This window comes from Drosophila hydei, unplaced genomic scaffold, assembly GCF_003285905.1.
Source record: "Drosophila hydei strain 15085-1641.00,03,60 unplaced genomic scaffold, DhydRS2 tig00000172-arrow-pilon, whole genome shotgun sequence".
NCBI classification, from domain to species: domain Eukaryota; kingdom Metazoa; phylum Arthropoda; class Insecta; order Diptera; family Drosophilidae; genus Drosophila; species Drosophila hydei.
In genome coordinates, this window is record NW_022045682.1 from 16663 (window position 1) to 44444 (window position 27782).

At 35.4% G+C, this 27782-nt stretch overlaps 3 protein-coding genes across 10 annotated transcripts; 1 reads left to right on the plus strand and 2 right to left on the minus strand.

The window, feature by feature from the left end:
- Positions 1–8855: 8855 nt before the first annotated feature.
- Positions 8856–16068, minus strand: LOC111596001 (protein lethal(2) giant larvae). Of its 6 annotated transcripts, none has more exons than XM_023310005.2 (9): positions 15747–16068; positions 14766–14886; positions 12265–13043; positions 11013–12195; positions 10853–10958; positions 10156–10798; positions 9632–10092; positions 9176–9284; positions 8856–9118 (listed from the first exon to the last, which is right to left on the minus strand). In XM_023310005.2, the coding sequence occupies exons 2-9, from the start codon at positions 14847–14849 to the stop codon at positions 8986–8988; spliced, it is 3498 nt and encodes a 1165-aa protein (XP_023165773.2). In that variant the 5' UTR covers positions 14850–14886; positions 15747–16068; the 3' UTR covers positions 8856–8985. The 6 variants fall into 6 exon arrangements, 5 of the variants coding, with proteins under 5 accessions (XP_023165773.2, XP_023165771.2, XP_023165772.2 ...); XM_023310003.2 differs by having other exon boundaries at positions 15718–16068; XM_023310004.2 differs by lacking the exon at positions 15747–16068 and adding an exon at positions 15650–15723.
- Positions 16069–16476: 408 nt separating this feature from the next.
- On the plus strand, positions 16477–19598 carry LOC111595997 (ATR-interacting protein mus304). Of its 2 annotated transcripts, XM_023309996.2 has the most exons (5): positions 16477–16621; positions 16725–17327; positions 17386–18898; positions 18952–19131; positions 19285–19598. In XM_023309996.2, exons 2-5 carry the CDS (start codon positions 16740–16742, stop codon positions 19521–19523), a joined length of 2520 nt encoding a protein of 839 aa, XP_023165764.2. In that variant the 5' UTR covers positions 16477–16621; positions 16725–16739; the 3' UTR covers positions 19524–19598. The 2 variants fall into 2 exon arrangements, with proteins under 2 accessions (XP_023165764.2, XP_023165766.1); XM_023309998.1 differs by lacking the exons at positions 18952–19131; positions 19285–19598 and having other exon boundaries at positions 17386–17734; positions 18655–18674.
- Positions 19599–19869: 271 nt separating this feature from the next.
- On the minus strand, positions 19870–27380 carry LOC111596008 (dedicator of cytokinesis protein 7). 2 transcript variants are annotated; one of them, XM_023310023.2, is made up of 13 exons: positions 27226–27376; positions 27018–27102; positions 26783–26952; positions 25162–26729; positions 24219–25103; positions 23575–24164; positions 22310–23506; positions 21492–22223; positions 21286–21417; positions 21053–21233; positions 20807–20983; positions 20142–20514; positions 19870–20068 (listed from the first exon to the last, which is right to left on the minus strand). In XM_023310023.2, the coding sequence occupies exons 1-13, from the start codon at positions 27264–27266 to the stop codon at positions 20026–20028; spliced, it is 6174 nt and encodes a 2057-aa protein (XP_023165791.2). In that variant the 5' UTR covers positions 27267–27376; the 3' UTR covers positions 19870–20025. The 2 variants fall into 2 exon arrangements, with proteins under 2 accessions (XP_023165791.2, XP_023165795.2); XM_023310027.2 differs by lacking the exons at positions 19870–20068; positions 20142–20514; positions 20807–20983; positions 21053–21233; positions 21286–21417 and having other exon boundaries at positions 21951–22069; positions 22200–22223; positions 27226–27380.
- Positions 27381–27782: the final 402 nt, after the last annotated feature.

Consider the following 27782-nt stretch of genomic DNA (forward strand, 5'->3'; position numbering starts at 1 on the left):
TATTTTTTAAAAGCATGGCATATGACACATTGCACAAAAATTACATATAATTACAAATGTTAAACCTTTTTAAAGATAACATTATATATTCAGGTTCTTGCAATTATATAACTTATGTACTATTTGGATAATGAGCAATACATCTGTACAAAGCTTGTATATATACACTCTTTGGTTCATATACACGTCATTTATTTCCACTTAAAACATATATAAACAGCAAGTAAAATTCCATTTTCATCTTACAATAATCAGGTAGAGCCCAGAGCTTTACTTTAGCCAAGCTCAGAGCCCATAGTCAAGCACACAACCAAGTAATCAATGGCGCAATCCGAGTGGAAGTTATAATCCAGAAAGCTGTTACCTAAGCTTAGGCCCAGCAAATTAGGTTTCAGTCTCAACTAATAAGTCAGGTACAGAGCCCAAAGCTTTGCTGTAGCCAAGCTCAGAACCCATAGTCAAGCACACAACCAAGCAATCAATGACACAAGCCAATTGCAAGCTTTAATCCAGAAAGCTTTTAGCTAAGATTTGGCCCAGCAAGAAGTTTGGTTCCAGTCTCAACTAAACGCAATAACAATTGAAATAGATAACTTGTGTATTGAGACTCCGCAAGTAGAAAGTTTGAAAAGAATTTCAGTCCAACCAGAAATAAATTGCGACATACGTCTCGATATTATAAAATCTGCCCCTGAATTTATGAATCATAGAGGCAATCAGTCTGCTATGCTTATGAGCTGTTTACACCTTTTAATGGTAGCTATGCTCACTATGAAGCTGTCACAATAAATAGGATAAAGGACAGAGGGGCAACAAGAGCAGTTATAGTGTCACACAATACAGTACTTAATTTTGCTTAATATCTAGATTAGATTACTTCTATCCCACACCCTAAAAGTATAATTAATGCCGTTACTCCGAAGTCACTGTAATCTTGATACGTCACAAGTATGTCTATTGAAAGAAATTATAAATACACCACCATATATTAGTTTCTTCAATTAAAACACTTCTATATACCTAAACAATGTTGCGAAAAATAAGCCTACTATGCTTATGAGCTGTTTAAACCTTTTAATGGTAGCTATGCTCACTATGAAGCTGTCACAATAATTAGAAAAAAGGTCAATGGTCGCAATGACAATTAAAATAGATAACTTGTGTATTGAAACTCCGCAAATAGAAAGTTTGAAAAGAATTTCAGCCCAACCAGAAATAAATTGCGACATACGTCTCGATATTATAAAATCTGCCCCTGAATTTATGAATCATAGAGGCAATCAGTCTGTTATGCTTATGAGCTGTTTAAACCTTTTAATGGTAGCTATGCTCACTATGAAGCTGTCACAATAAATAGGATAAAGGACAGAGGGGCAACAAGAGCAGTTATAGTGTCACACAATACACTAATTAATTTTGCTTAATATCTAGATTAGATTACTTCTATCCCACACCCTAAAAGTATGATTAATGGCGTTACTCCGAAGTCACTGTAATCTTGATACGTCACAAATATGTCTATTGAAAGAAATTATAAATACACCGCCATATATTAGTTTCTTCAATTAAAACACTTCTATATACCTAAACAATGTTGCGAAAAATAAGCCTACTATGCTTATGAGCTGTTTAAACCTTTTAATGGTAGCTATGCTCACTATGAAGCTGTCACAATAATTAGAGAAAAGGTCAATGGTCGCAATGACAATTAAAATATATAACTTGTGTATTGAAACTCCGCAAGTAGAAAGTTTGAAAAGAATTTCAGCACAACCAGAAATAAATTGCGACATACGTCTCGATATTATAAAATCTGCCTCTGAATTTATGAATCATAGAGGCAATCAGCCTGCTATACTTATGAGCTGTTTAAACCTTTTAATAGTAGCTATGCTCACTATGAAGCTGTCACAATAATTGGAGAAAAGGTCAGAGGGGCAACAAGAGCAGTTAAAAAAGAAATTATAAATACACCTCCATATATTAGTTTCTTCAATTAAAACACTTCTATATACCTAAACAATGTTGCGAAATGTCTGCGGCTTCACATATTTTTTAAAAGCATGGCATATGGCACATTGCACAAAAATTACATATAATTACAAATGTTAAACCTTTTTAAAGATAACATTATATATTCAGGTTCTTGCAATTATATAACTTATGTACTATTTGGATAATGAGCAATACATCTGTACAAAGCTTGTACATATACACTCTTTGGTTCATATACACGTCATTTATTTCCACTTAAAACATACATAAACAGCAAGTAAAATTCCATTTTCATCTTACAATAATCAGGTAGAGCCCAGAGCTTTACTTTAGCCAAGCTCAGAGCCCATAGTCAAGCACACAACCAAGTAATCAATGGCGCAATCCGAGTGGAAGTTTTAATCCAGAAAGCTGTTACCTAAGCTTAGGTCCAGCAAATTAGGTTTCAGTCTCAACTAATAAGTCAGGTACAGAGCCCAAAGCTTTGCTGTAGCCAAGCTCAGAACCCATAGTCAAGCACACAACCAAGCAATCAATGACACAAGCCAATTGCAAGCTTTAATCCAGAAAGCTTTTAGCTAAGATTTGACCCAGCAAGAAGTTTGGTTCCAGTCTGAACTAAACGCAATGACAATTGAAATAGATAACTTGTGTATTGAGACTCCGCAAGTAGAAAGTTTGAAAAGAATTTCAGCCCAACCAGAAATAAATTGCGACATACGTCTCGATATTATATAATCTGCCCCTGAATTTATGAATCATAGAGGCAATCAGTCTGTTATGCTTATGAGCTGTTTAAACCTTTTAATGGTAGCTATGCTCACTATGAAGCTGTCACAATAAATAGGATAAAGGACAGAGGGGAAACAAGAGCAGTTATAGTGTCACACAATACACTAATTAATTTTGCTTAATATCTAGATTAGATTACTTCTATCCCACACCCTAAAAGTATAATTAATGGCGTTACTCCGAAGTCACTGTAATCTTGATACGTCACAAGTATGTCTATTGAAAGAAATTATAAATACACCACCATATATTAGTTTCTTCAATTAAAACACTTCTATATACCTAAACAATGTTGCGAAAAATAAGCCTACTATGCTTATGAGCTGTTTAAACCTTTTAATGGTAGCTATGCTCACTATGAAGCTGTCACAATAATTAGAAAAAAGGTCAATGGTCGCAATGACAATTAAAATAGATAACTTGTGTATTGAAACTCCGCAAATAGAAAGTTTGAAAAGAATTTCAGCCCAACCAGAAATAAATTGCGACATACGTCTCGATATTATAAAATCTGCCCCTGAATTTATGAATCATAGAGGCAATCAGTCTGTTATGCTTATGAGCTGTTTAAACCTTTTAATGGTAGCTATGCTCACTATGAAGCTGTCACAATAAATAGGATAAAGGACAGAGGGGCAACAAGAGCAGTTATAGTGTCACACAATACACTAATTAATTTTGCTTAATATCTAGATTAGATTACTTCTATCCCACACCCTAAAAGTATGATTAATGGCGTTACTCCGAAGTCACTGTAATCTTGATACGTCACAAATATGTCTATTGAAAGAAATTATAAATACACCACCATATATTAGTTTCTTCAATTAAAACACTTCTATATACCTAAACAATGTTGCGAAAAATAAGCCTACTATGCTTATGAGCTGTTTAAACCTTTTAATGGTAGCTATGCTCACTATGAAGCTGTCACAATAATTAGAGAAAAGGTCAATGGTCGCAATGACAATTAAAATATATAACTTGTGTATTGAAACTCCGCAAGTAGAAAGTTTGAAAAGAATTTCAGCACAACCAGAAATAAATTGCGACATACGTCTCGATATTATAAAATCTGCCTCTGAATTTATGAATCATAGAGGCAATCAGCCTGCTATACTTATGAGCTGTTTAAACCTTTTAATAGTAGCTATGCTCACTATGAAGCTGTCACAATAATTGGAGAAAAGGTCAGAGGGGCAACAAGAGCAGTTAAAAAAGAAATTATAAATACACCACCATATATTAGTTTCTTCAATTAAAACACTTCTATATACCTAAACAATGTTGCGAAATGTCTGCGGCTTCACATATTTTTTAAAAGCATGGCATATGGCACATTGCACAAAAAGTACATATAATTACAAATGTTAAACATTTTTATAGATAAAATTAAATATTCAGGTTCTTGCAATTATATAACTTATGTACTATTTGGATAATGAGCAATACATCTGTACAAAGCTTGTATATATACACTCTTTGGTTCATATACACGTCATTTATTTCCACTTAAAACATGTATAAACAGCAAGTAAACTTCCAGTTTCACCTTACAATAATCAGGTAGAGCCCAGAGCTTTGCTTTAGCCAAGCTCAGAGCCCATAGTCAAGCACACAACCAAGTAATTAATGGCGCAATCCGAGTGGAAGTTTTAATCCAGAAAGCTGTTACCTAAGCTTAGGTCCAGCAAATTAGGTTTCAGTCTCAACTAATAAGTCAGGTACAGAGCCCAAAGCTTTGCTGTAGCCAAGCTCAGAACCCATAGTCAAGCACACAACCAAGCAATCAATGACACAAGCCAATTGCAAGCTTTAATCCAGAAAGCTTTTAGCTAAGATTTGACCCAGCAAGAAGTTTGGTTCCAGTCTGAACTAAACGCAATGACAATTGAAATAGATAACTTGTGTATTGAGACTCCGCAAGTAGAAAGTTTGAAAAGAATTTCAGCCCAACCAGAAATAAATTGCGACATACGTCTCGATATTATATAATCTGCCCCTGAATTTATGAATCATAGAGGCAATCAGTCTGTTATGCTTATGAGCTGTTTAAACCTTTTAATGGTAGCTATGCTCACTATGAAGCTGTCACAATAAATAGAATAAAGGACAGAGGGGCAACAAGAGCAGTTATAGTGTCACACAATACACTAATTAATTTTGCTTAATATCTAGATTAGATTACTTCTATCCCACACCCTAAAAGTATAATTAATGGCGTTACTCCGAAGTCACTGTAATCTTGATACGTCACAAGTATGTATATTGAAAGAAATTATAAATACACCACCATATATTAGTTTCTTCAATTAAAACACTTCTATATACCTAAACAATGTTGCGAAAAATAAGCCTACTATGCTTATGAGCTGTTCAAACCTTTTAATGGTAGCTATGCTCACTATGAAGCTGTCACAATAATTAGAGATAAGGTCAATGGTCGCAATGACAATTAAAATAGATAACTTGTGTATTGAAACTCCGCAAGTAGAAAGTTTGAAAAGAATTTCAGCACAACCAGAAATAAATTGCGACATACGTCTCGATATTATAAAATCTGCCCCTGAATTTATGAATCATGGAGGCAATCAGCCTGCTATACTTATGAGCTGTTTACACCTTTTAATAGTAGCTATGCTCACTATGAAGCTGTCACAATAATTGGAGAAAAGGTCAGAGGGGCAACAAGAGCAGTTAAAAAAGAAATTATAAATACACCACCATATATTAGTTTCTTCAATTAAAACACTTCTATATACCTAAACAATGTTGCGAAATGTCTGCAGCTTCACATATTTTTTAAAAGCATGGCATATGGCACATTGCACAAAAAGTACATATAATTACAAATGTTAAACATTTTTATAAATAAAATTATATATTCAGGTTCTTGCAATTATATAACTTATGTACTATTTGGATAATGAGCAATACATCTGTACAAAGCTTGTATATATACACTCTTTGGTTCATATACACGTCATTTATTTCCACTTAAAACATATATAAACAGCAAGTAAACTTCCAGTTTCACCTTACAATAATCAGGTAGAGCCCAGAGCTCTGCTTTAGCCAAGCTCAGAGCCCATAGTCAAGCACACAACCAAGTAATCAATGGCGCAATCCGAGTGGAAGTTTTAATCCAGAAAGCTGTTACCTAAGCTTAGGTCCAGCAAATTAGGTTTCAGTCTCAACTAATAAGTCAGGTACAGAGCCCAAAGCTTTGCTGTAGCCAAGCTCAGAACCCATAGTCAAGCACACAACCAAGCAATCAATGACACAAGCCAATTGCAAGCTTTAATCCAGAAAGCTTTTAGCTAAGATTTGGCCCAGCAAGAAGATTGGTTCCAGTCTCAACTAAACGCAATAACAATTGAAATAGATAACTTGTGTATTGAGACTCCGCAAGTAGAAAGTTTGAAAAGAATTTCAGCCCAACCAGAAATAAATTGCGACATACGTCTCGATATTATAAAATCTGCCCCTGAATTTATGAATCATGGAGGCAATCAGCCTACTATGCTTATGGGCTGTTTAAACCTTTTAATGGTAGCTATGCTCACTATGAAGCTGTCACAATAATTGGAGAAAAGTTCAGAGGGGCAACAAGAGCAGTTATAGTGTCGCACACTACAGTGATTCATTTTGCTTAATATCTAGATTAGATTGCTCCCAACTCACACCCTTAAAGTATAATTAATGGCGTTACTCCGAAGTCACAAGTCCTCCACCGTAATCTTCATAAGACGAATACCTTCGCTATACCAGTCGCATAGTTCGACCAGCACTTGAATAACGTGTATACCTATTATATCCACATATATGAACATTGAACAACTCTGTGAATAATTTAATAATAATTAAAAATATGTTGCTCAATACAAAATCCGTTCTATTTTCCTTTATCGGCAAAAGAATACAGACCAGTCATTGCTCATTCCCATTGCTATTTTCGCAATTATCCAGACAAATCACTCCACGAACTGGGAACGGCCATGAGGACGAAATCAAGTTCTCCCCCATTATCGTCATAAGACGTATACTATCGCTGGACCAAGGGACAAAAGTATAATTATTAGATCCACATATATAAACATTACAACTTCACTTTTTAACAAACAACAATTCTGTAAATAATTTAATGACATTTTAAAATTTTATACCGTTGAATACAAAATCCGTTCTTTTTTTAAAGGCAAAAAAGTACCGACCTGTTATTACTAAATCTCATTGTTATTATCGAAATTACAAATCACTCCTCGCACCGCCACCAAAACCACTATCGATTTGAGAAAGCCATCAATTTTGCTTACACACTTATGTTGGCATACTGGTGCTAAGTTTTGCCGTGTTCAGTCAAATTATGCTTTAGGTTCCCACGAAGCCGCTGACACAAAGCGTGACACAATTTCATCGCATCGCTTATCGTTTATGGTTAGAATACTAGGGCGGCAGTAGCTCATGTTTCCTTACGTCACAAATATGCCTATTGAAGGAAAATATAAATACACCATATATATTAGTTTCTTCAATAAAAAAAAAACTGTTTTTATACCTAAACAATGAGGCGAAATGTCTTCGGATTTATATAATTTTTAAAAACATGGCACGACGCACATATTGCATATAATTACATATGTTAAAAATTTTTAGAGATAACATTATATGTTCAGGTTCTTGTAATGCGCTTTTCTCTATTATCAAAATTAACCAGACAAATCACAGCCAAATTACACGAAGTGACACACATAGCATGATACAGTTGCATCGCATCGTTTGTGAACATCTAACTTTCGTTCCTGATTAATGAAAACATGATTGGCAAATGCTTTCGCTTAAGCTAGACTTAAAACTTTCGAAGAATTTCATATTTCCCATCGTAAAAATGCAGTCTGTTAATCAATACCCCTCGATCTGCGCCACAAATATGTTTATTGAAAGAAATTAAAAGTATACTATCATTTTACTGACACGCATATATATTACTCTCTTCAATAAAAACACGTTTTTATACCTACACAATGCTGCGAAATGTCTTCGGACTTACATAATTTTTAAAAACATGCCACGACACACAAATTGCATATAATTACAAATATTAAACGTTTTTAGAGACAAAATTATATATTCAGGTTCTGGCTTTATATAACGTATGCTCTCATTGGATAATGGACAATGCATCTGTGCAACTCTATGGTTCATATCCACGCCATTTATTTTCACTTGAATGAAGTATAAACATTACAACTTCACTTTATAACAACTTAGTAGTTGGCTTATAAAACTACAAAACGACAATTATGTGAATGATTTGCTGATATTAAAATTTTTTTTATTGTTTAATACAAAATCCGTTTCTTTTATCTTTAACGGCAAAAGAATACAGACCTGTTATTAATCAATCTCATTGCTATCACAAAAATGAACCAGACACATCCCATTAAATTATGCTTTCATCTACTTTCGATCTGCGTCACAAATATGTTTATTGAAATGAAGAAATTTTACTGGCACGCATATATATTTGTTTCGTCAATAAAAACACTTTTTTATAACTAAACAATGTTGCGAAATGTCTTCTGACTTACATAATTTTAAGAAAAAACGGAAGTGTGGTATACTATTTATAAAATGCAAAGTGGTACAAACATTTTCACTTATAAAATTAATTGTATATTTTGTAACAGTAACATTTTTTAAAGATGATACATACATTTTTTTATAAGAAATTGGACACTTGTACAAAAGTATATGTATTTATACTTTAGATTCATTAATACTTTTATAAAACCTTTAATGAAGCAGTTCATCATATAAGGCAAAGATGTTTTTAATTGTACTTTCCGTCAGTTAATAAATATGAAAATATATATTTATATTTATATATGGTAATGCTGCAAGCTTATACACTTAACATTTTTCGCGATCATGAATATTGTCAAAAAATTTTATCTGCTTATTAGCTTATGTCATAGAGTATATATATTTAAGATATAAGATAGATAGCAAAGTCTGCAAATGTTTACATTCTTTGAAATACAAAAACTCAAGTAAAATCGTCAGTTTAAGTCTAGCTGCGACTTATGCATTAATAAGTGTTATGTCGACAGATTTTATATTACAAATTATTGTTAATAATGAAAATACTATTGTAAGTGCTTAAAACTGTTTTAAAACGTTGCTTTTGTATGTTGTCTAAAATTCGCTTTCCTCGTGCGTTGTAGTTTTAGTCTTTAGAGTTTCGTTTTCCCCGTTGGTCTGTTCATGTGATATGCTTGTTATGGTAGACTTTATGATGACAGAGCTTGTACTGGTTTCTGTGCTATTGCTACAAACAAAAATAGTATGATGTATTTTGGACAAAAGTAATCAAATTCATACGTACCCTCTTGACGCCAAATCTAGTAAATTTTGTATATTTATATTAGACATATCCTTCATATTTACGTTTGTTGTAGTTTGGTTTGTTTGTGTGCTAAGCACTGACAAGCGACCTATAAATCATATTAAAATAGGGTTAATTAAATGCGTGTAAAATAATTAATGAAGATGTAAAATATTTTTTTACATTCTCATGCAAAAACAGTTTTTTTTTGCGCCTTTAAAACTAATATCGCTAAATTAATTATTACTGTGTGCGAAGTTTACTGCCATTAACCTAAAAACAAAGGTAAATAAGTAAATTAAATTTGCAGTTTCTATTACGATAACAAATAGATTGTTATTACATAAGGACGAACACGGTATATGAGTCACCCGTCGCATGGAGCACCAAACATTAAGGACAATGGAATTTTATGTGGAGTTAATATTAAGCTAATTGTTGGCATTCTTTACTTACCGACAGTTTCTTCTGTAGTTGTGGAACATAGCGTTGTTGTAGTGGTATTCAAATGATCGCGAACAGAGTCGACAGTTATGTCACCTATAGAACTGGTGATGGTCTCATTTGCTCGATTGGGCGAATTGCTGGTATTTAAGCCGTTAGTTAGCGGAATACTATTGTTTTCAATGCTAAGCTCAAGCGCTTTAGCGCGTTGCTTCGCAATCGGTGGTTCAGTTCTGGTTGTACTGGCCCCGTTTTCAGCACTATCATCGTTTGAATTGACGTTTTTATCGCTATTATCATCTTCGATGGCTTGAATTGTAGATTCGTTGTCATCGGTCTCGAAAGGTTCGACCGATACGAAGCCTGTGGGTTGTATGACTTGGAAGGTAGATAAAGCAATTCGTTGCAACTCTGAAGATGACATCATATACAATGCCTCACCGCTATTAGTAAAGCAAAGCGACGAAATGCCACTGTAAGAAAAAGTTATTAAAGGTTTAAAATCCATATTTACGTTATAATAATTTGTAACTAACTTAATATCCTCTCGTCTTACTGCTGCTGCATTTAATTGACGTTTTAACTCTGGCACTGATAACACCATAATGTCGCCCATGTTGGTTAAACAAATTAATGCCATCTCATGGTAAACCTCACTATCACGTGCTGGTAAAGGTAGACTTGTATTTGCTACTCCTTCCCCGCCATCGTGAGATCTAGCAGATTTTGTTGGACTGGTCCCATTTATACTTTGCAAGAGCTCATGCGAGACACGACAGCTAAACGAGCCGAAGTGTATGCGGCGTATACGGGCACCTTCGTTAGCCGTCAACTTGTACTTGTTAATAGGTCTTAATTGGGGTAAGGAAAAAACTTTAAACTGTTCTTCGGAAGCAATAAGAACACGATGGGGTGGTGTACCATTTTCCCCAGAGTTTAACTGGTCAACAGGGGATCCACTTTGGTCAAATATAGAAATGCCTATAACAGGTGCCCTATGTTTTAACTGAATTTCCTTGGCTAGTTGTGCAGATATGCGACGCGGTGCCTGTGGTGTCGCATTGCCACTAGCTGGTGGTTCACTGGTGGCTGCGGTTTGTGCTGGTGGTAAATGTAAAAGGAATACCGAAACGGTACTGGCGTTAGTGGCGGACCACAAAGTTGGAGAGGTTATATTAACTGAAAAAAGAGAAAATGATAATTCAAGATATCAACAAATATAATTATACGCACCATTGGTTATATACGTTTTAGCAAACAGTAAACAACGCACCATAGACCCCATCCCATCGTCAGTGCAGCGTGCTTCTATCTGCCTTTCAACAGGACGCGCTTCCAACTTTAAAAACGACATTATGTATCTTGTTATGATAGTGTAATAGTAAGTACTTACTGTAGTTGGCACATGACTGTTGGGATTATTGCGAGTTGACCTTCCTTTACGCAGTTTACGAAACGATTCGCGAAGCGATTTCTTAAATGATTTACGACGCGAAAGTTGGTCACCAGCACCAGTTAAATCGCTTGGATTTAATGTGCAACGATGAAATACCGGTACAAAGTTTTTGAAATCAAATAACACCAAACCATGCGCTGTACCTCCGGATACTAATCCCCAATTAGCTTCTAATGCTAGACTTGTAATGCTAGCTGGTGGCAGTACTTGCAACACGCCTGTTATGCTGACGCCACTTTCACTTATTGGTCCAGATTCTTCAGCTAATAAATTGGGACGGACATTCAACTGATCGTGGCCTTTCCACACAAAGCCGTCACGATCACTAACCAAGTTCATAGAGTTCAGTTTTAACACACCACGCTCTGGGGCATCACCGTTAAAGTCGGCTATAACAATTTGTCCTGCAGTGCCCCCCACTATCAATTGACCTGTTTTGGGGCATAACGCTATTTTTTTTACTGCTAAGCGAGGATCGTCTGAATATGGATCAAATAGACCCGATTTACGAAAAGGTGGTTCTCCTTCATCAATCTGTTCATTGCTTTCAATTGCAGTATCGTCGTGATTTTCATGACCAAAAATATTTGCTGTCTTAAAATTATATATCGGTTTAAGAAGCACTCCAGAGCAATCCCAAAACTTAACAGAACCGTCCTCGTGACCAGTTAAAAGTATCTCGTACTCCTGCATTGTTCCGTCACAAGACTCCACAAGTCCAACTGGTAAAACACCGCCTGTTACGGGCCAGTCAATGCTGCTATAGTCTATGTTTTGTTCATCTCCAGCGAGTAAAATGCGTTTATACACTGCCTGACTAACTTGTGAGGCCAGATAATTACACGTCACTGCTGAGGCATGTACCGATTGCAGATAAGGCGCTTTAACTGCAGGAACTTTAGCATCAGTGAGATCATAAGCGCACAACTCTTCCTCAAGCAACACAACCAGCACCTGTAAATCATCGCTTTCTTCTTTATATGTTACAAAGAAATCAATTACTTTCGACGTAAAATCAAGGCAGATTCTTTTTCCGTCGCTGCCATGTATCGAAACGCAGTTATGGTCTCCATAGGCTGAGCGCGGCATGCCTCCAGAAAAAACTATTACATCATTGCATCTGAAATTACAAAGGAAAATAAAACTAAACACTATAACTATTGACACTAAAAAAAGCCTATCAACTAACCCTCGCTTTCCTTTATAAAGCCTATTTATACTTTTGCATGGGTCTGGACCATAAGGGACATAATTTACATTTTCGGGTGGTTCCTCACTTGCAATGATCCAGCTGGCGTAAGAGCCATCTGCATGGTACCAATTGAATTCCGTACCAGTAGAGTTGACAAACAAACCTACACTTTGACCATGACCGGGCGCAATGTAAGCACGTTCAACAGCTGACTGATCCAAGTCCCACAATACACAAAGTCCGCGATTGTAAGCGATAAGTAGTTTGTTTAGTGCATTGGGAAGTTGGCGTATTGACTCGATAGCACCTGGATTGAGTTTGTAACTTGGTGGTACTTTTTCCAATACCATATCATGATATATGACAGGTTCACGTATAGTAAAAGACTTTAAGTCGAACTGATAGATGTTGCCGCCTTCAGTTCCGATCCATACAAGATAGTTGTTTAGCGAGCAACATAATGAAGATACTTTTTTCAACTTTCCATCAAAGGGAAGAGTTTTAATTGGTACCAGCGTTGTTCCCACTGGCTCCCACAATATAAGTTGATTTGCTGCAGTTAATGAGAGTATACGACCAGTGCCATAAACCCATTCAAGTAGTTGAACGTTTAATTCAGATGCTGAGTTATTGACCAAGGTATGTTGTGCATATAGCTCAACGCCTGGTTGACCAAAGACTTTGACAGCTCCAGTCTGTGTTCCAATAGCCATAAGTTTTGAAACTGGATCATATGCCAAAGCAGAGGGTTTGTGCGGGAAACCATGTTGAGCGGTCTGTAATTGAAAAACATGTAAGCAAGATGGTTAATGTTAGAAAATGAATATTCCACAATAAAATTAAGGAAAATTTTGTAACCCCAATCACCAGGCAAAATTTAAGGCGTGTACCCCATAAATATAGAGTAGAGTTTATAAAATTTAAAATTGAAATATTCTCCAAGATTCATTTTGAATTTCACAATGATATAATTAAATACGAAATAAAAAGTTTTATGCAAACCTGTATAAACATGATCTAATTTAGTACCAGCAACCATTATGACCTATAATTCTATTGTTTAATATTTTTTCCATTAAAAAATTTACGATTTTATTTCTTAAAAGATCTTGACAATTGACAGTCTTTGTGAGGGCGCTCGTTCTGTACAATTTAGGTCAGTTAACATTCTTAGTCATTCAGATGGATAATATAATTTACAAGCAGACAAGAAAAGTAAACTTGACAACAAAATTTAAGATATAAAATATATTTACATTATGCCTAAAATTTGCCCCACCCAAAAAAATACCATTGGAAAATATATTCTGAACCAATACTGTATTGATAATCATTTTCGACTTTAATATTTATTGTATTATACCCTGTACTACGTTTGATACATTCTGTATTTCTTCTATGCACATATAACTTTTATAAGTTTGTTTACCTTCGTAATGAGAATTATAATTTGTTGATGAAACAGTATTGTTTGCATTATTAGCACATTTTTTCTCGTATATTTTTCTTAATCATTTATAATTTAATCATAGGTAAATAAATTAAAGTTTCGACCTCATTACAGGTGCTGCATTTTACACAATCGTGGTGACTGTATTTGGAAATCTTATCAGCTAGAAATACTACGCCTATCAGTACCAACAATATTCACCCAATATATTTCCCCATTTATGTAGAATACTAAGAATACTAATACTCTGGCCAACCCGTTTGTTCATGTTGTACATAACACAGCCAACTTTATCTTATCTTTAATGTAATGCGTTTGTGTTGGCTCATATGTAGTTTATGCCAAACTGCGCTATGAACACAACATATTTATTTTAGGTCGATGACAATAAATGTTTTGTATGCGTTCAGTATATGTATATTAATATTTAAGTTTAATTTCTTGATTCTTTGCTCAACTTCTATAGATCTATCTAATGATGAGATATATATGAGAGGAATAAAATATTTCGTTACAATAAATTTAAATTAAAATTTTAATTAATTCTTGCATCATAGAAACAGAGATGAATTTAAAGAGGAGCTAAAGTTTATATAATTAAATAAATTAAACAATATGAAAAATATGGAGCTAATATAATAAATATTGGAGCTATTTGTTGAAAACTGAAAGGAAGTTAAAATACGTATAGGTATTATTCTTGGTGCTTAAATACTGTTAAAAAAACAGTATCGCGACAAGGTGACGCTATCTAGGTGACATCATTGAATTAACCGTCGTAACCAACTTCGACTCAATGATGGCGTCGTCATTGAACAGCAAGTGCATTCTCGCCATTTCTTTGTGGCCAATTTTTGCCTTTTGCTTTATATACAGTTTAGGTCTTCATTATTATATTATTATATGATTGCTTTAATTACTTCTACTGCATAACTGTGAAGGTATTAATTATCCTTTAGCTTCATAAATTATCTTAATAATGTAATATATACGCCGTTGTAATCATTCATAGTCCAACTATCTGGGAGCAACACATGTAAATACATACCTTGCGATATGCAAAGAGCTCCTTCTGTAGTCGTTGTCGTTCAGCTGTTGGCTGCTGACCCTTTCCCCGTATAAACTTCAACATAATTATATTATTCGACTTATGTCGTCAATTTACAAACCTGAAGGAGAAATATTTATTATTAGTTTTATTTATATACGAATTAGCATAAACAATGTATAATACTGGGAGTCAGGGGCGACTATAATTGAAAAACTTGAATACCAAATAGCAAAAGAAAATGTTACCACAGATTGTAATATGAACTCAACTTACTTAACTTGTTAAACAAGTTGTACCAAGGTATAAAATGAACGCCGGATATTTTATGTAGGTGTAAAAGAGTTACTTGTAGGATTTTATGTATATCCACAATTATTGATGCAAACATGAACGAAGAAAATCTTTAAATCTAATCGAAAATCCTAACAAATATTGTAAAATCATTTGGAATAAAATAATTGAGAAGATTTTGTAGAGCGCAATAAAAATATGTTAATGAACTCGCTATTCAGCGCAATGAACGAATGAAAATATACTTCTTTGAATAACATATACAGATACACAGATATGTATCCGAAGGCATTAGATTACTACTGGTCATTTGGCACAGTATGCGTGACAACAAGCCATAACGCATTTGAATGCATATTTGTTAGGCGACGCCCGAATATCTATGAGCGTTCGTTGCTAAAAAGAAATGTCTACACATTTATTGCAAATATACAGAACATGTGAAACAAACGCATACAGAATTAAATAAATTTAATTATAATGATAAAGACTATACATTGATGTTCTTATTAAAATTAAAAAGATACACGCAATATTCACGAAAATTATCAGAAAGTCTGCATGTGTGAGAGAGACATACGAATACATACATACAACAGAGTAGCGTTCACCTCGGCTGAGTCATAAATATAGAAGAAACACAAATATGTAGACGTACTTCTTAAATCACAATTTTTGCATAAATACCGAACTGTGCAGGAATGTATATTTTGTTTTACTCAATGTTGCGCCTGTGTTATCGTCGCTATCACTAATACAGCTGCAGTTGCGCGGAAACAACCGAACTGACCCGATTTTCATGTACTTTTTTTCCACTTTAGTCTGTGCGCTTGCGAACTGACTCCAAAAATTTTTGCACAGTAAAGCCAACGAATTAAATAATATATATATATATCAGTTGGTTAAGCACTAATTTAGCAGGTTGAGTACAGGTTATTTTTCTGGGGCTCCTTGAAAAAATTGCACGACACGTTAATGCCGAATTTTCTTTCCAACTGTATCGACGTAAAAAAACATCGATTGCTATTAGGGATGGAAAACCACCCAGTTGACTATCGGACTTCAAGCCTCAAATGTATTTATCAAGGTATTTGAGGGTGTAAGTGAAAAGGTATGATTATGTGAACCCTCTTCAATGTAAAATATTAATTTATATATTAATTTTGATTTTTTAATTTAACATTAAACTTTATTTTCGTTTTTAAAATAACGAAAACAAATAAGCCAAGCTTTCTTATGAAATTATTTTTCAAGTTGCATTTCTATGGTATACTGCAATATTAATTATAATATGTAATAATATTGCTACAATTTTTTAGTTTTAAATTAACAATAAATAACGTTACTATTCAACACTTAACGGAAATATATATATGAATCACTATGATTTACATTTAAAATGAGTCAGTTCGCTCATAGTACGACTCAGTTATTCATTTGTTCATCATCATATTTTAGCCGCTGCTCTTTGTAAACAAAATTGAAACGAACTAAACAAAACAATACTTATAGCACTGGCTAGAGTTTCGATTCTAAAATCGGCATCTTTTGGTAACACACATGTAATAATCTGTTGTTAGGACATTGTAAATGGATACGTATCTTAGTATACCCGTTTTTATTATTGATCAAATGGTCACCGCGTTTATAACTATTACTTTGTAGGGAAAACCTTTTCAAATGGCTAAGCGGATCGGTCCGATTGATAAATTTCGACCTGCCAAAAAGCTTAAATTAGATATAAGTGTAAATCGTGGTCGGATCAGCAATATCTCGTCAAATGTTGTAGATTTGTGGACGAGTGATGATGACGATGCCGTTTTGTCAGCTACCCAAAAAGCAGAGGAAGAGCACCGCCATACTGATGGTCTACAAAATACTCAAAACGAATTCACCTTCAGAAAATTTTCTGCTCAAGCTTTTCAAGCCACTACAAGCACACAGGGAATATTTAATGATGAGATGTTTAGCAGCCGCCTCTCGACAAATTTAGACATCGAAGAAATACTTGAGACTGATGACACTAAAGTTTTCTTACCTGATAATGAATGTGGCAAAAAATCAGAGCCTGAAGTAACGGATTCTTCCACTACGAAAAAATTGAGTGATTTTTCTACAAGCCGGGCGAAAGAATCAAGGCGTCAATTGGCACAGGAGCGTCAGCTCAAATTTTTAATGGAACGCGTTGATGTGCTCAAAAAGGAAAATGACAAATTGCAGAGAGACCTGGCAGATAGTAACAATCAGGCTAGTATTAAGGATGGCGAGGTGAGCGTGTATAATATTAATAAAAGGCTCTTAATATATATATTTTATATTCGAAAAGGTTGGTTTACTACGCACCGAGATTCAACAAGCGCGTAAGCTGCTCCAAGCTGGTAAGGTCGATAGGCTAACGATGGTGGAAGATGAGAAAAAGGAGTGTATTGAAAAAATATCAAATGTATTTAAGCATCTTAGAGCTAAAGACACAGAATTAAATTTTACAGAGGTAGAGTTGACCGAACTTAAAATTAGGAATGCGAAAAAAAACGAACGGATTCACAAAGGAACAGATTCTGACGCAAGTCGAAGTTTGCTTCGTATTGAAAATTTATGCATTGAATTCCCTTTTGCAAAAAAAAAATCCATAAAACCGAAAGGATATGTGTACGAGTACACGAAAGATAAATGCGGTAAGAAAAAGCAACGAACTTTTTTTGAAGTGGAGCTAGAGCATCTACTTCTTAATTTCGCGCAAATGCAGTCAGAGCCTGAAAATGTTAAAGCAGTTATAAACCGTATATTTGCTTCTGCGGGCAGGGTTTTTACAGAGTTTTGGTTCTATACCCAGAGTTTAGAATTACAACAAACCTTTATGATGTATCCCCATCGTCCTTTTGATTTACACTCAGATCAAAATACACAGATGCGCTCTTCGTTGATTCAGCCCAGTGCTTTATATGGCATGGAACGAGCAGTCCTATTACGCCGTTATATTGGAACATTGGCGTTAATATGCCAAAAACAATGCATAATTTCGCACACGTTGCTATCAAGAAAGTATGACAAATACTGGATAACAAAATTACTAAGCGAAGCGATTACTTACTTAAGTTACTCCTTAGAGGTTGTCGAACATTCAGGTGTTCTTGAAGCGACTTCTTCGTTTCTTCACAGTTTGCTGAGCTATATAAATTCGAAAAAAGACTCTATGTCCGGAACTCAGAATGGCTTTCTTTTTGATTTATTAAAACAATTGGTGTTCGCTCGTCCAAGCCCCTGGGTTTTCAATGAGTTAAGTGCGTGCATGCAACTGTGCACACGAAAGAGTCAGCTAATGGCAAGAATGTGTGTAAATTGCCCTAATGACTGCTTTGTGTCGGGTCGGATTCGTTCGCTTTACCGTTTTGGGCAGAACTCTTGTTTAATTCAGGTATATGCACGACTGCTTGAGTTATGCTTTCATAGCGATTTGCCTCTCCAACCTAGCCGGTTCAAGCTTTTGCTATCGATATGTGAGAATCACGTGCGCTTCGTTTACCAATGCTTCACAGTTACACCTGAATTTATACTAAGAATGTTTTCACTTCCATCATTTACTGATTACGAAAAGGATAATGAGGACACATTATCCAAAGTTGTCGGTATGCACTTCGATGAAAGTCTTATTAATAACATTGACGCCAATTCCCAAAAGTCCTCGCTCGATGCAACAAACGTGTCTAAAATAACTTTAGCCCCTGCGCAGGAAAAACTTCAAGAAATCCGATGTGAGTGCTATGTAAAACTATGCCTGAGTGTTGTCACTATCGTTTACCAAATGATGCATCAATGGATATTTCAAAACAATAAATCAGGTATGAATGTGTAAGGATAATAGTAACGCTACTACATAAATATCTTTATTCAGATATTTCACGAGTTGGAAAAATCTCACAGATTGCTGTACATCTATTTACGCTTATCTTTCGCGCATATTACCTCTCCTCCATTTTCCGAGACTTTGAAGAAACAACAAAACATTATTTATCTCTAGTATGCAATTGGTGGCAAAGCCATGCGCGACTTTTGAAATTCGAAGACGTGCATTGTGAGTATAATTTAATACCTTCTGATATTGTTACATCAATTAAACAATTACATTGTCAATTAAGAACGAATTCCGAAACACTTCTATATAGAATTAAATTTAGTTATCTTGTATGCAAAATCTAAAGCATCGTCATTATTTTGATATTTTCAGTACGATTTTTGAGACAATTGCAGAGCTTGCATTTTATGTTAAAACCGTTACACAAGGATGCAAATCCTACCAATCCAAACGATGACTTATTAGAGTGGAAGCGAATCGTGAGCAATGAAAATGTACCTCAATATATTTCAAGAGAAACTCCATTAGATTCTAAACATTGGGATTTATCATATCATTTTATGGGTTACTTTTTTAATGGTCTAAAAAGAAAATCTTATAATTTTGAATGAGTGAGGTTTGTACATAAGTCATTGCCATATTGTTATAATTATTATACACAAATATACTTATCCAAACTGTAAATTTGATAAGCATAAAAGCGATATCAATTAAAATAGATTAAAATAAAAATCACACGAACAAGCTAGCCTAGGCTGACTTTGCTTTTCATCCAAAATGTTGTATCAGTATATTTAAACACTACAACATTTTTTAAAGGTTCTAAATATATTTATTTTTAGAGAGGCAATCAGCACTTAAGGTTGAGATAAAATATTATATGATACTCGAGTTATATTTTTTTTTAGCAAAAGTATACATTAAATATAAGAAAAATACTGTGTAAGAATTGTATAAAAGTAATACCTAGTTTAAAGATTTAGGTATTGTATACATGAACATTTACTTAAAATAATCCGACACACTAGGCATGTAAAAAATATATGAGATAATAAGAATATTAATGATTAAATAGTCGTTGTCATTAATATACACGAATTTAAATAGTGTAAATTACCATTTTAGTGGTGTGCTTTTGTTTTGATAAGCATTAGCTCTGAAATAGTAAAAAGTAAAGACGGTATGATTCATTTTTTGTTATTCTGTTTTGTCGATTGCTGAAAGCTTACTTTACAACTCCTTGTGTTTGTGCAGATGTAAGTGTGATAAGCGGCATCAGTCGTTCGACGAAGCGTTCATAGTTGCGTTCCAGTTCCCGCTGGTAATCTTTTTGGTCAGATAATATGAGATTTCTATTTTTTTTTAGAGCATCCGCACATCGTTTTGAAAATTCTCGAAAGCACAACCGTAATTTATTCTGATGCTTCGTAGGTATAGTCGTGCCATCGGATAGATTGGACAAAAATACGCTAGCCATTTCCATAGGTCCCTGATTAACAGTAGTACCAATGCAGCCCTGTAAGACCATTTGTAATATTTTTGGATCGGCCGGCTCTTGATTTGTAGCGGCAGCTAACTCCAATGTCTTCTTTTGGATGTCTTCTATTATGAGTACATGTTAAGTACATTTTAATTATATTGTGTGGCATTTTCGAAAAATGATTTTGAACAACTTCTTTGAAATATATTTTCATAATGTAAATCTTTGTTTATACTACATTTTTCTCAAATATATATATTTATATATTTAAACAACAGTCTTTCTATTTATACTTGAAGTCATGAATGAATAATTTTTTTGCAAAGTAAAATTTTTAGATTTTCCATTTAAGTCAATGGAAACTATACATAAAAAAAAATTAAGATACGAAAGTAAATTATATTAAATACAAACCTATGGCGACTTCAATTGGCTCCAATTGAAATTGCGCTCTATTGATTACTTGGATACGAGTTTTGACGTATGGGAAGTGGTTTGCGGTTGTCAATATTGTTTTTCGCTTGCATTGCTCATGTAATTCTCCATGTGCTTTTCCGTTTTTAGTGAAGGGCGTTGCAAATATAAATCGTTCTAATAAAAGAAATAAAAAAAAGAATAGTCGTCGTGGGTACAGATACATTCTACATTGCACATATTTACTTATATTAAAATTTCGTTCAAAGTAAGTCTCACGGTGACGCATTTCGTAGGTTTCGAAGAACGGTTCGACATAAGTTATTTGTATATACGCCTTTTCTGAATCTAATGTATTTGGGTCAAAATTATTGGAGTCCTTAATAATGTGCACGGAATCAGGACCGAATCTTTCCGTATAAAAGTTCTAAAAGAGATATGTTAAGATTTTACATAATTTCTTAATGACATTTAAGTACCTGAAGTCGACTAAATATTTCTGGCAACTTTGTTAATGTTGGCTCTTTGTAGATGAATTCTTGTTGGTCCAGATCTCCAAACTTTGCTCCATAAAAGCCAACACGAAAATAAGTTCCAAATACTCGCTTACCCTAATAAATATACAATGTTTAAGTTAACGGGTTAGTACATATTTGATAGACTCAACTATGTATGTTCTACTCACGTGCAGCTGTGCAATTCGATTGAACGCTTCTTGCAGTTTGCCATGAATTTTTCCGAGCTTGTGAAACTCCCGGTTCGCCTCACAGATAGGAAGTAATATTTTATAAACTTCATTCATAGCTTCATACATGCCTGCGACTTGAAAAGAATTGGATGCCTCTTCCAGCAACGCCTTTAGTCCGGTCTCTGTGAAGTGGTTGCCTAGACAGATTCCATCTTCGCCTGGACTAAGAACATCATCCGACACAGCAGACTCCATAAACGTATTTGGTGATATGCGTTGAAAACTGACCGCACCGATAGGCAAATGGGTTTGCGATTCGAGCATACTTAGATATTCCGCAACTAATGCAGCCCCATGTATATAACACATTGCCGCCTCCGTATGATTAGCACGTTCACGGTGCTTTTTAGCCATGTTTTCCAGCCATGTAAGCCGCAAATCTGGATTGTTTTGATATCCTTTTGCTATGCGATTCATTAGGTCGAGCAACATTTCTGGGTCCTCTTGATATTCTTTCATTTTAACGGTGTCTGAGAGGATCATATGCAGATTGAACAATAGATCTTGCACTTGTTCTGGGAAAGAAGTTTCCTGTAAGTCTGCATCGGACTCAGCGTAAACTAAAATTGTTTTTAACGCACGACGAAGCGACTGTTCGCTAAAGGAAGCACTCGTACCAACCAAGGAGCTTAATGACATAGTTACCTGCATCTTAACACGAGCGAAATTCTGAAATGAAAAAATTTTGTTCTTGAAATATTTTACTTTTGCCAGAGATAGGAATACAATAGGAAGTTATATACGAACGTACTTACATTTCCAATCTCAAAGTTTTGTCTCATCAGTAAGTACAATGATGCAGCTGCCTGTGAACGAATTCCTGGAAGCTGGGATGCACAATGCTTTAAAAGTAATAGGCATAAGTCCGCACATATATCAGTTTCTTCGTCAAACAATAGATTGGGAAATTTAAATATCAAGGCCCGCTGAGAAGCAAACAAATTTTGTAGAGCCAATGTCGATTGATTGCGGGATAAGCTATGCAACAAAACTTTAAGTACTGTCCCAAGAAGATTGTGATGAAGATTGGTGGCAACGTGCACTATTATTTCTAAGGAATCTAGTATGATAAGTGAGATTTCAGTAGAAAGTGAACCTTCAATAAAATGACTAATTTCGAGCTCCGTTTCGATTTTGGATGCTGTTTCACTATACTGTGAACGGTATGGCATGTGATCCTTGCGCCAGCGAAGTTTTTCTGTAGAATTGCGATCTTTGCGACGATTAATCAAATCATAACGCGCAGAATTTGTTCCTCTAATGCATTCTTCTAACTTTTCCTTTACATCAGTTGGCGCTGTTTTTCGAAAACTATGGGTATTGGTTCGTTTTAAAGTGGGCAACCTCTTTTGACCCGAGTACTCGAAAGCTTTTAAGCATGTGTTTAGTACTTGTAACATTTGGTGTACACGATGCGGGCTTAAGCCAAGTAACCAGCGATAAAGAACAGTCCGTTCCAAATTTTTTAACACCCAAAGAACACACGCCAATAAGTGACGCGTATTCTCTGCGTTTAAGGGAACTTTGCTTTTCGATGGCTCTGTCATGTAGGAATATACGCGGCTACCAGAAATAGCATATGCTACTTCAGGGCTGATAGTGGCTTTGGCTATAGTCTGATGAGGTCCTTGATAGTCTTCAAGTTGGCCCATTTGCTGCAGGCGATCGTGATCTTGAGCATCCGATAAATATTGATGAAGTTGTGAAAAACTATCCATGACTATCGACAGCAGAGGAATATAGAGTGAAGCTACTCGGCAGCGTACATCTGCGTCGTACCGTGAGTCATGTGAAGTTAATAGATTACGCACGCAGTTAATTGCTTTTCCATGCAGATGCGGACTGGGAATTTCCATGACAGTGGCCAAATCAGTTAATACAATGCCGACGAGAAAATGTTGTTGACGAAACTCAGAACTTAGGTCAGCGTGCAAGGAACGTTCAATGGAGCCCTAAGGAAAAATATTTAAATTTGAAATTATTTTAATATTAAAATTAATATAATAATTATGATACGCACATATGAAGTCTGACTAGTACTTGATGTTGAGCTGGGAGTAGGGCTGCAAGGCGCTGAGAATGTCGTATAAGAAGTACCGAAGGGAAAGTTTAATGCTATAAAATGTTCGTGACTGCAAACAATTCGGTGAAAGTCAATTTTATAGCTCATCAACTCAGGTCCGGAAGCATTTCTTGATATTATCAGTTTCGAGTATATTTGAATTAGGCCAAAAACAAATCCGCGATCCCCTATGCTTAATAGATCAAAAATTAAAAAGCTTAAGCTTGCGTTTAATGACTGCGCTAATCTTGGGTCTGTGCTGTGGTACTCCATGACTTTGTTAGTTACAATCGCAACAAGCGCGGCTATGTCTTCATTATATTGTTGTGAGAACCGGTGTTTACGTGGAGCATTTAAGGTACTCGAATTGTCTAAGTGCTCTATCATAGACTTGACCATAAGCTCAAAAAGAAACCAAGAATTAGTCATTGCCAAATCTGCGGCTTTTCCCCTGGACAATGTATATTGCAAGGCGAGCTCTTCGTGAAGCAAGCGTAGAGTCATATCAGATTCTAACCCTGCATTCGAAAGTGCCTCATTTTGTAGTTCTAAAGGAAGGTAAAGTTAAAGATAATCTCTGATATAACTAATGGGTTACATACCTGCAGTATCAGAGCTTAAAACATCATAACTGTCATATGTTTCTTTTGATAAGAATTCATTTGCACCATTTCGCTTTTTGCACCGTTTTGTGTTCAACGGGTGTGGTATTTTGCACTGAAACTGAACATACGTGGAAAACAAGCTCTGGCGTCCATATTGATCAACATCACTTAATATTGACAAACGTGCTGAAACCAAACATAGCACTTCAAACACTGTCGAACCTAAGCACATAGTTTGTCCACCTACTTTATGTGTAGTAACTAGCAATTCAATTAGCTTATCTAACACAAGGGGCAAATGCTTTACAAGTGATTCCCGATTAGCATGCTCTATATCCAGCAAACACTTTTTTAATTCAGCTTCCATATTACCTTCGCCTATATGGGAAGGTATATTTCCAGAGTCTAAATATTCGCACATCAAAAAGAATTGATCGAGGTGCGCATCCAATGTGTGAACTGATGTGACAGCGGCTACGTTAATGGAAAATACTGAGCGATGGTTGTCGAGCCATTTTATACCAGGAAGGTGAACATTCGGTGGTATAAAAGAATAGTTTTTCGGGGGTGCTTCAACCATGACAGGCAAGTTGAACTCGCCAACTTTGAGTTTTCCATCTTCAAGAAGTGGTAACCAGGTGTATCCGATGGGAGTTTCCACCGGGAGCTGTAACTCGTGTGGTTTCTTTTGGCATGATACATGGTAGATGGTAAACAATAAATGATGGTGTTGTTTTATAGAAGCGGGCAAGGCAATCTTGATCTCATCATAGAACGAGGGGCACTTGTTATGGTAATTGACGCATGTAAATACATCTGTTGCGTATTCTGGGCATGAAGATTTTCCAAATATGGCATTGACTGCCTCACTTGGAGTTTCTCCTGCAAAAAAATAAGGAATTAAGTTTATTTTCATTATCTTTTAATGATTATTTTTTACCTGACATCAACTGTATGCGAATTGCTATGTTTCGAGCAGAACCTGCACGTGCTGAAAAATTTAGCTCTTTGGGAGACACAAATAGTAAGTTCCGATAGCTATAGTGTGGATTATAAATAGGAAGAAGTGGAAACTCTAATATTTCTTTAACTGGGCGTGTCTTAGTTCCTCCATGCGGCTCGATTTTTGCCAATTCTGGTGTTAACGCATTTGTAACATCTTCAACACATGGCGATATTTCCAACTTTATAGATCCCGGAATACATTTATATTTCTTTATAACCGTACATGGCCGTTTAAGTTCGGGTAAAATTTTGTATAAGTCTTCATCTTTCATTTTATCGGGCTCTTGCTTAAAGAAACTAGGCACCGTTAAGGTTATAGGACGAAAATTTTCAACAACATTAGCGAAATCATCAGGTGACCAAGAGCGACGTTTTTCTTTGCGTTCCAGTGAACCGCGCCTTGTAAGAGTACCGCTCATATCATTAGCTTTTCTACGAAGCTGATCAAAGCTACTAGTAGAAGACTTTCGATCTAAGCTATTTGAGCTTGCAGCAGAACCTAAAGCAGCAATGCTACCACAGTTAGACGAGTCTCTATCGCCAACGTAGGCGTCCTTGTTCTCAAAGTTGTCTCCATTAAAAATGTTCGTCAAGTATATAGCTGTCCATGCAAAAGGCATTCGATATTTTCCAAGGCGCTCACAATAATCCATTGCATTGGACTTCACTTTCTCCCTGTATTTTTCCTTGTCTTCTTTTAGATATGGCTCCACAGAATTATTTATGTCACCCTGTAGTACTTTTTCAAGTCTTATAACGAGAAATAAATCATTACTTGGATAGGAAATTTCAAATATAGCCGAACGACTTTGTGTGCTAACGTCTGCACAACGAACATGGGTTGACAGCATAAGCTTTAGACTGTCCGAATTCATATCAAAGTAAAAATTTTCAGATACTTTTTGACGCTCTTTGGCATCATAAATGGCCATTGATGCGAAGATAGGTTCTACTTCTAGCTCCAATCTGAGTTGCAGGCATTTAACGTGTATGCGATGACCTATATGCTCTACTGGCAACTCCGCTTGTAGCCTACGCTCAATAGCTTCTTCAACTTCAATTTCGGGATAGAGAGAAAAGAAAGCTCCTTGACGATCTTCTTGCCGACGGGAGTCGTTCAATTGATCAATCTGATCCGGCGGTACATTATCCAATAAATTTGGAATCAGAGGATCATTAACTGAGCGTCGTAAGTCGAAGCTAGCCCAAGAACTACGAGGAGTTAGCGTATCGGTACAAGAACTAACTGAAGCTAAGCTAACTATTGACTGCCTAGAGCTAGGTGTGCAGCTTTCACTTTTGTCCGTAAATGATTCGTCAAAAGAAGAAAAATCGTTGTCAATCTCGAACTCTTGCTGGTACGCCGAATGGCTAGTAGTTTCGCGATCATTACGTTCACGTGTAGAACACGAGCTTGAGTAATGGCGATGTGCGTATTCGACAACTTTCCAAGGACTCGTGTAACAACGAACACTCTCCTGTACATGTTTGGGTAACTCAGAACTGAAATGTATATTAGTTGAATACAAAATTTCACTTAAATTCTTAATGCTTACATATTCTCATTAGGTATAATGTGATCTACAGTGCGAATCTTTCGTGGTATTGTTTTGACTGTAACATCTCCTTGCGGAAAGTCCAAAATATGCTTTAACGGATCTCGGTTAATAATATTCATGTGTTGATTTAGAAATTCTTCATAATCAAGTGGTTCGGTAAGTGAGAGCTTAAAAATAAAAAATTGCTTTTAATATGTTGCAACAAAAAGATTTAAATCTGTCACAAACTTACGGTCGAAGAGCACATCGATGTGCAGTGTGTGGTCTTAGACTGCATATGCACACTTATGTTTTTCCGGACATCAGCCGCCGGTTGCCTGTAATATAGGTACACATGAATATGTCTCTGTAAATGGCAAATGGCAACAACAACAGCCGTCCATAGAATTAAAAGGGTGCGGTTGTTATAAGTTAAGCTTTCGTCCACATCTTTAACTTACTTTGACATTTTCTGCACAAATGATCTTTGGGCAGTTGACATTTTTGGAAATTACTGTGCAAAAGGGGAATTGCAAATATTTCTTTAGATATAAAAAATCAAACAATGGTAGAGAATAAATGAAAAAACTATCGAGCGGAGAGTGAACTACCCGACAGTTGACCGATAAATTGTGGTGGCTGCGCGATTTTATTGTTCTGTCGAAGTGTGGTGGAATATATTTTGAAATTTTTTCAAGTCAATTTAAAATGTTGGCACTCTTAACAAATATAGTTAAAAACGTCTGTTCTGCGAAACTTTCAATTTATTTTTATATGTTGCCAATAAATTTCGATTGATATCCAGGTGTCTTAGAAAATTCCCATTTTTTGCTGATCATATTGTAGACCCATTCCGACTGGCTTGGATCCTTAAAAGATTTAAGTGTTTATTAATACCAAGTAAAATTAAAAAAAACACGTTTATATACTTAAGATATGACAATTTATGGACAAAGTCCAAACGCTTCAGCGTTAACGACCAATAAGGCGCAACCCTGGGTTAAAAAGCGCATAAACA

Coding starts and splice junctions, on each gene's coding strand:
- LOC111596001 (XM_023310005.2), bottom strand. CDS start 14,849: ATGTTGAAGTTTATACGGGGAAAGGGTCAGCAGCCAACAGCTGAACGA. Junction 10,799..10,852: donor TAAAACGTATATAACCAATG/GTGCGTATAATT, acceptor CTCTTTTTTCAG/TTAATATAACCTCTCCAACT. Junction 9,119..9,175: donor CTAGATTTGGCGTCAAGAGG/GTACGTATGAAT, acceptor TTTTGTTTGTAG/CAATAGCACAGAAACCAGTA.
- LOC111595997 (XM_023309996.2), top strand. CDS start 16,740: ATGGCTAAGCGGATCGGTCCGATTGATAAATTTCGACCTGCCAAAAAG. Junction 17,328..17,385: donor CTAGTATTAAGGATGGCGAG/GTGAGCGTGTAT, acceptor ATATTCGAAAAG/GTTGGTTTACTACGCACCGA. Junction 18,899..18,951: donor ATTTCAAAACAATAAATCAG/GTATGAATGTGT, acceptor ATCTTTATTCAG/ATATTTCACGAGTTGGAAAA.
- LOC111596008 (XM_023310023.2), bottom strand. CDS start 27,266: ATGTCAACTGCCCAAAGATCATTTGTGCAGAAAATGTCAAA. Junction 26,953..27,017: donor CATCGATGTGCTCTTCGACC/GTAAGTTTGTGA, acceptor TTTATTTTTAAG/CTCTCACTTACCGAACCACT. Junction 26,730..26,782: donor ATTATACCTAATGAGAATAT/GTAAGCATTAAG, acceptor TATACATTTCAG/TTCTGAGTTACCCAAACATG.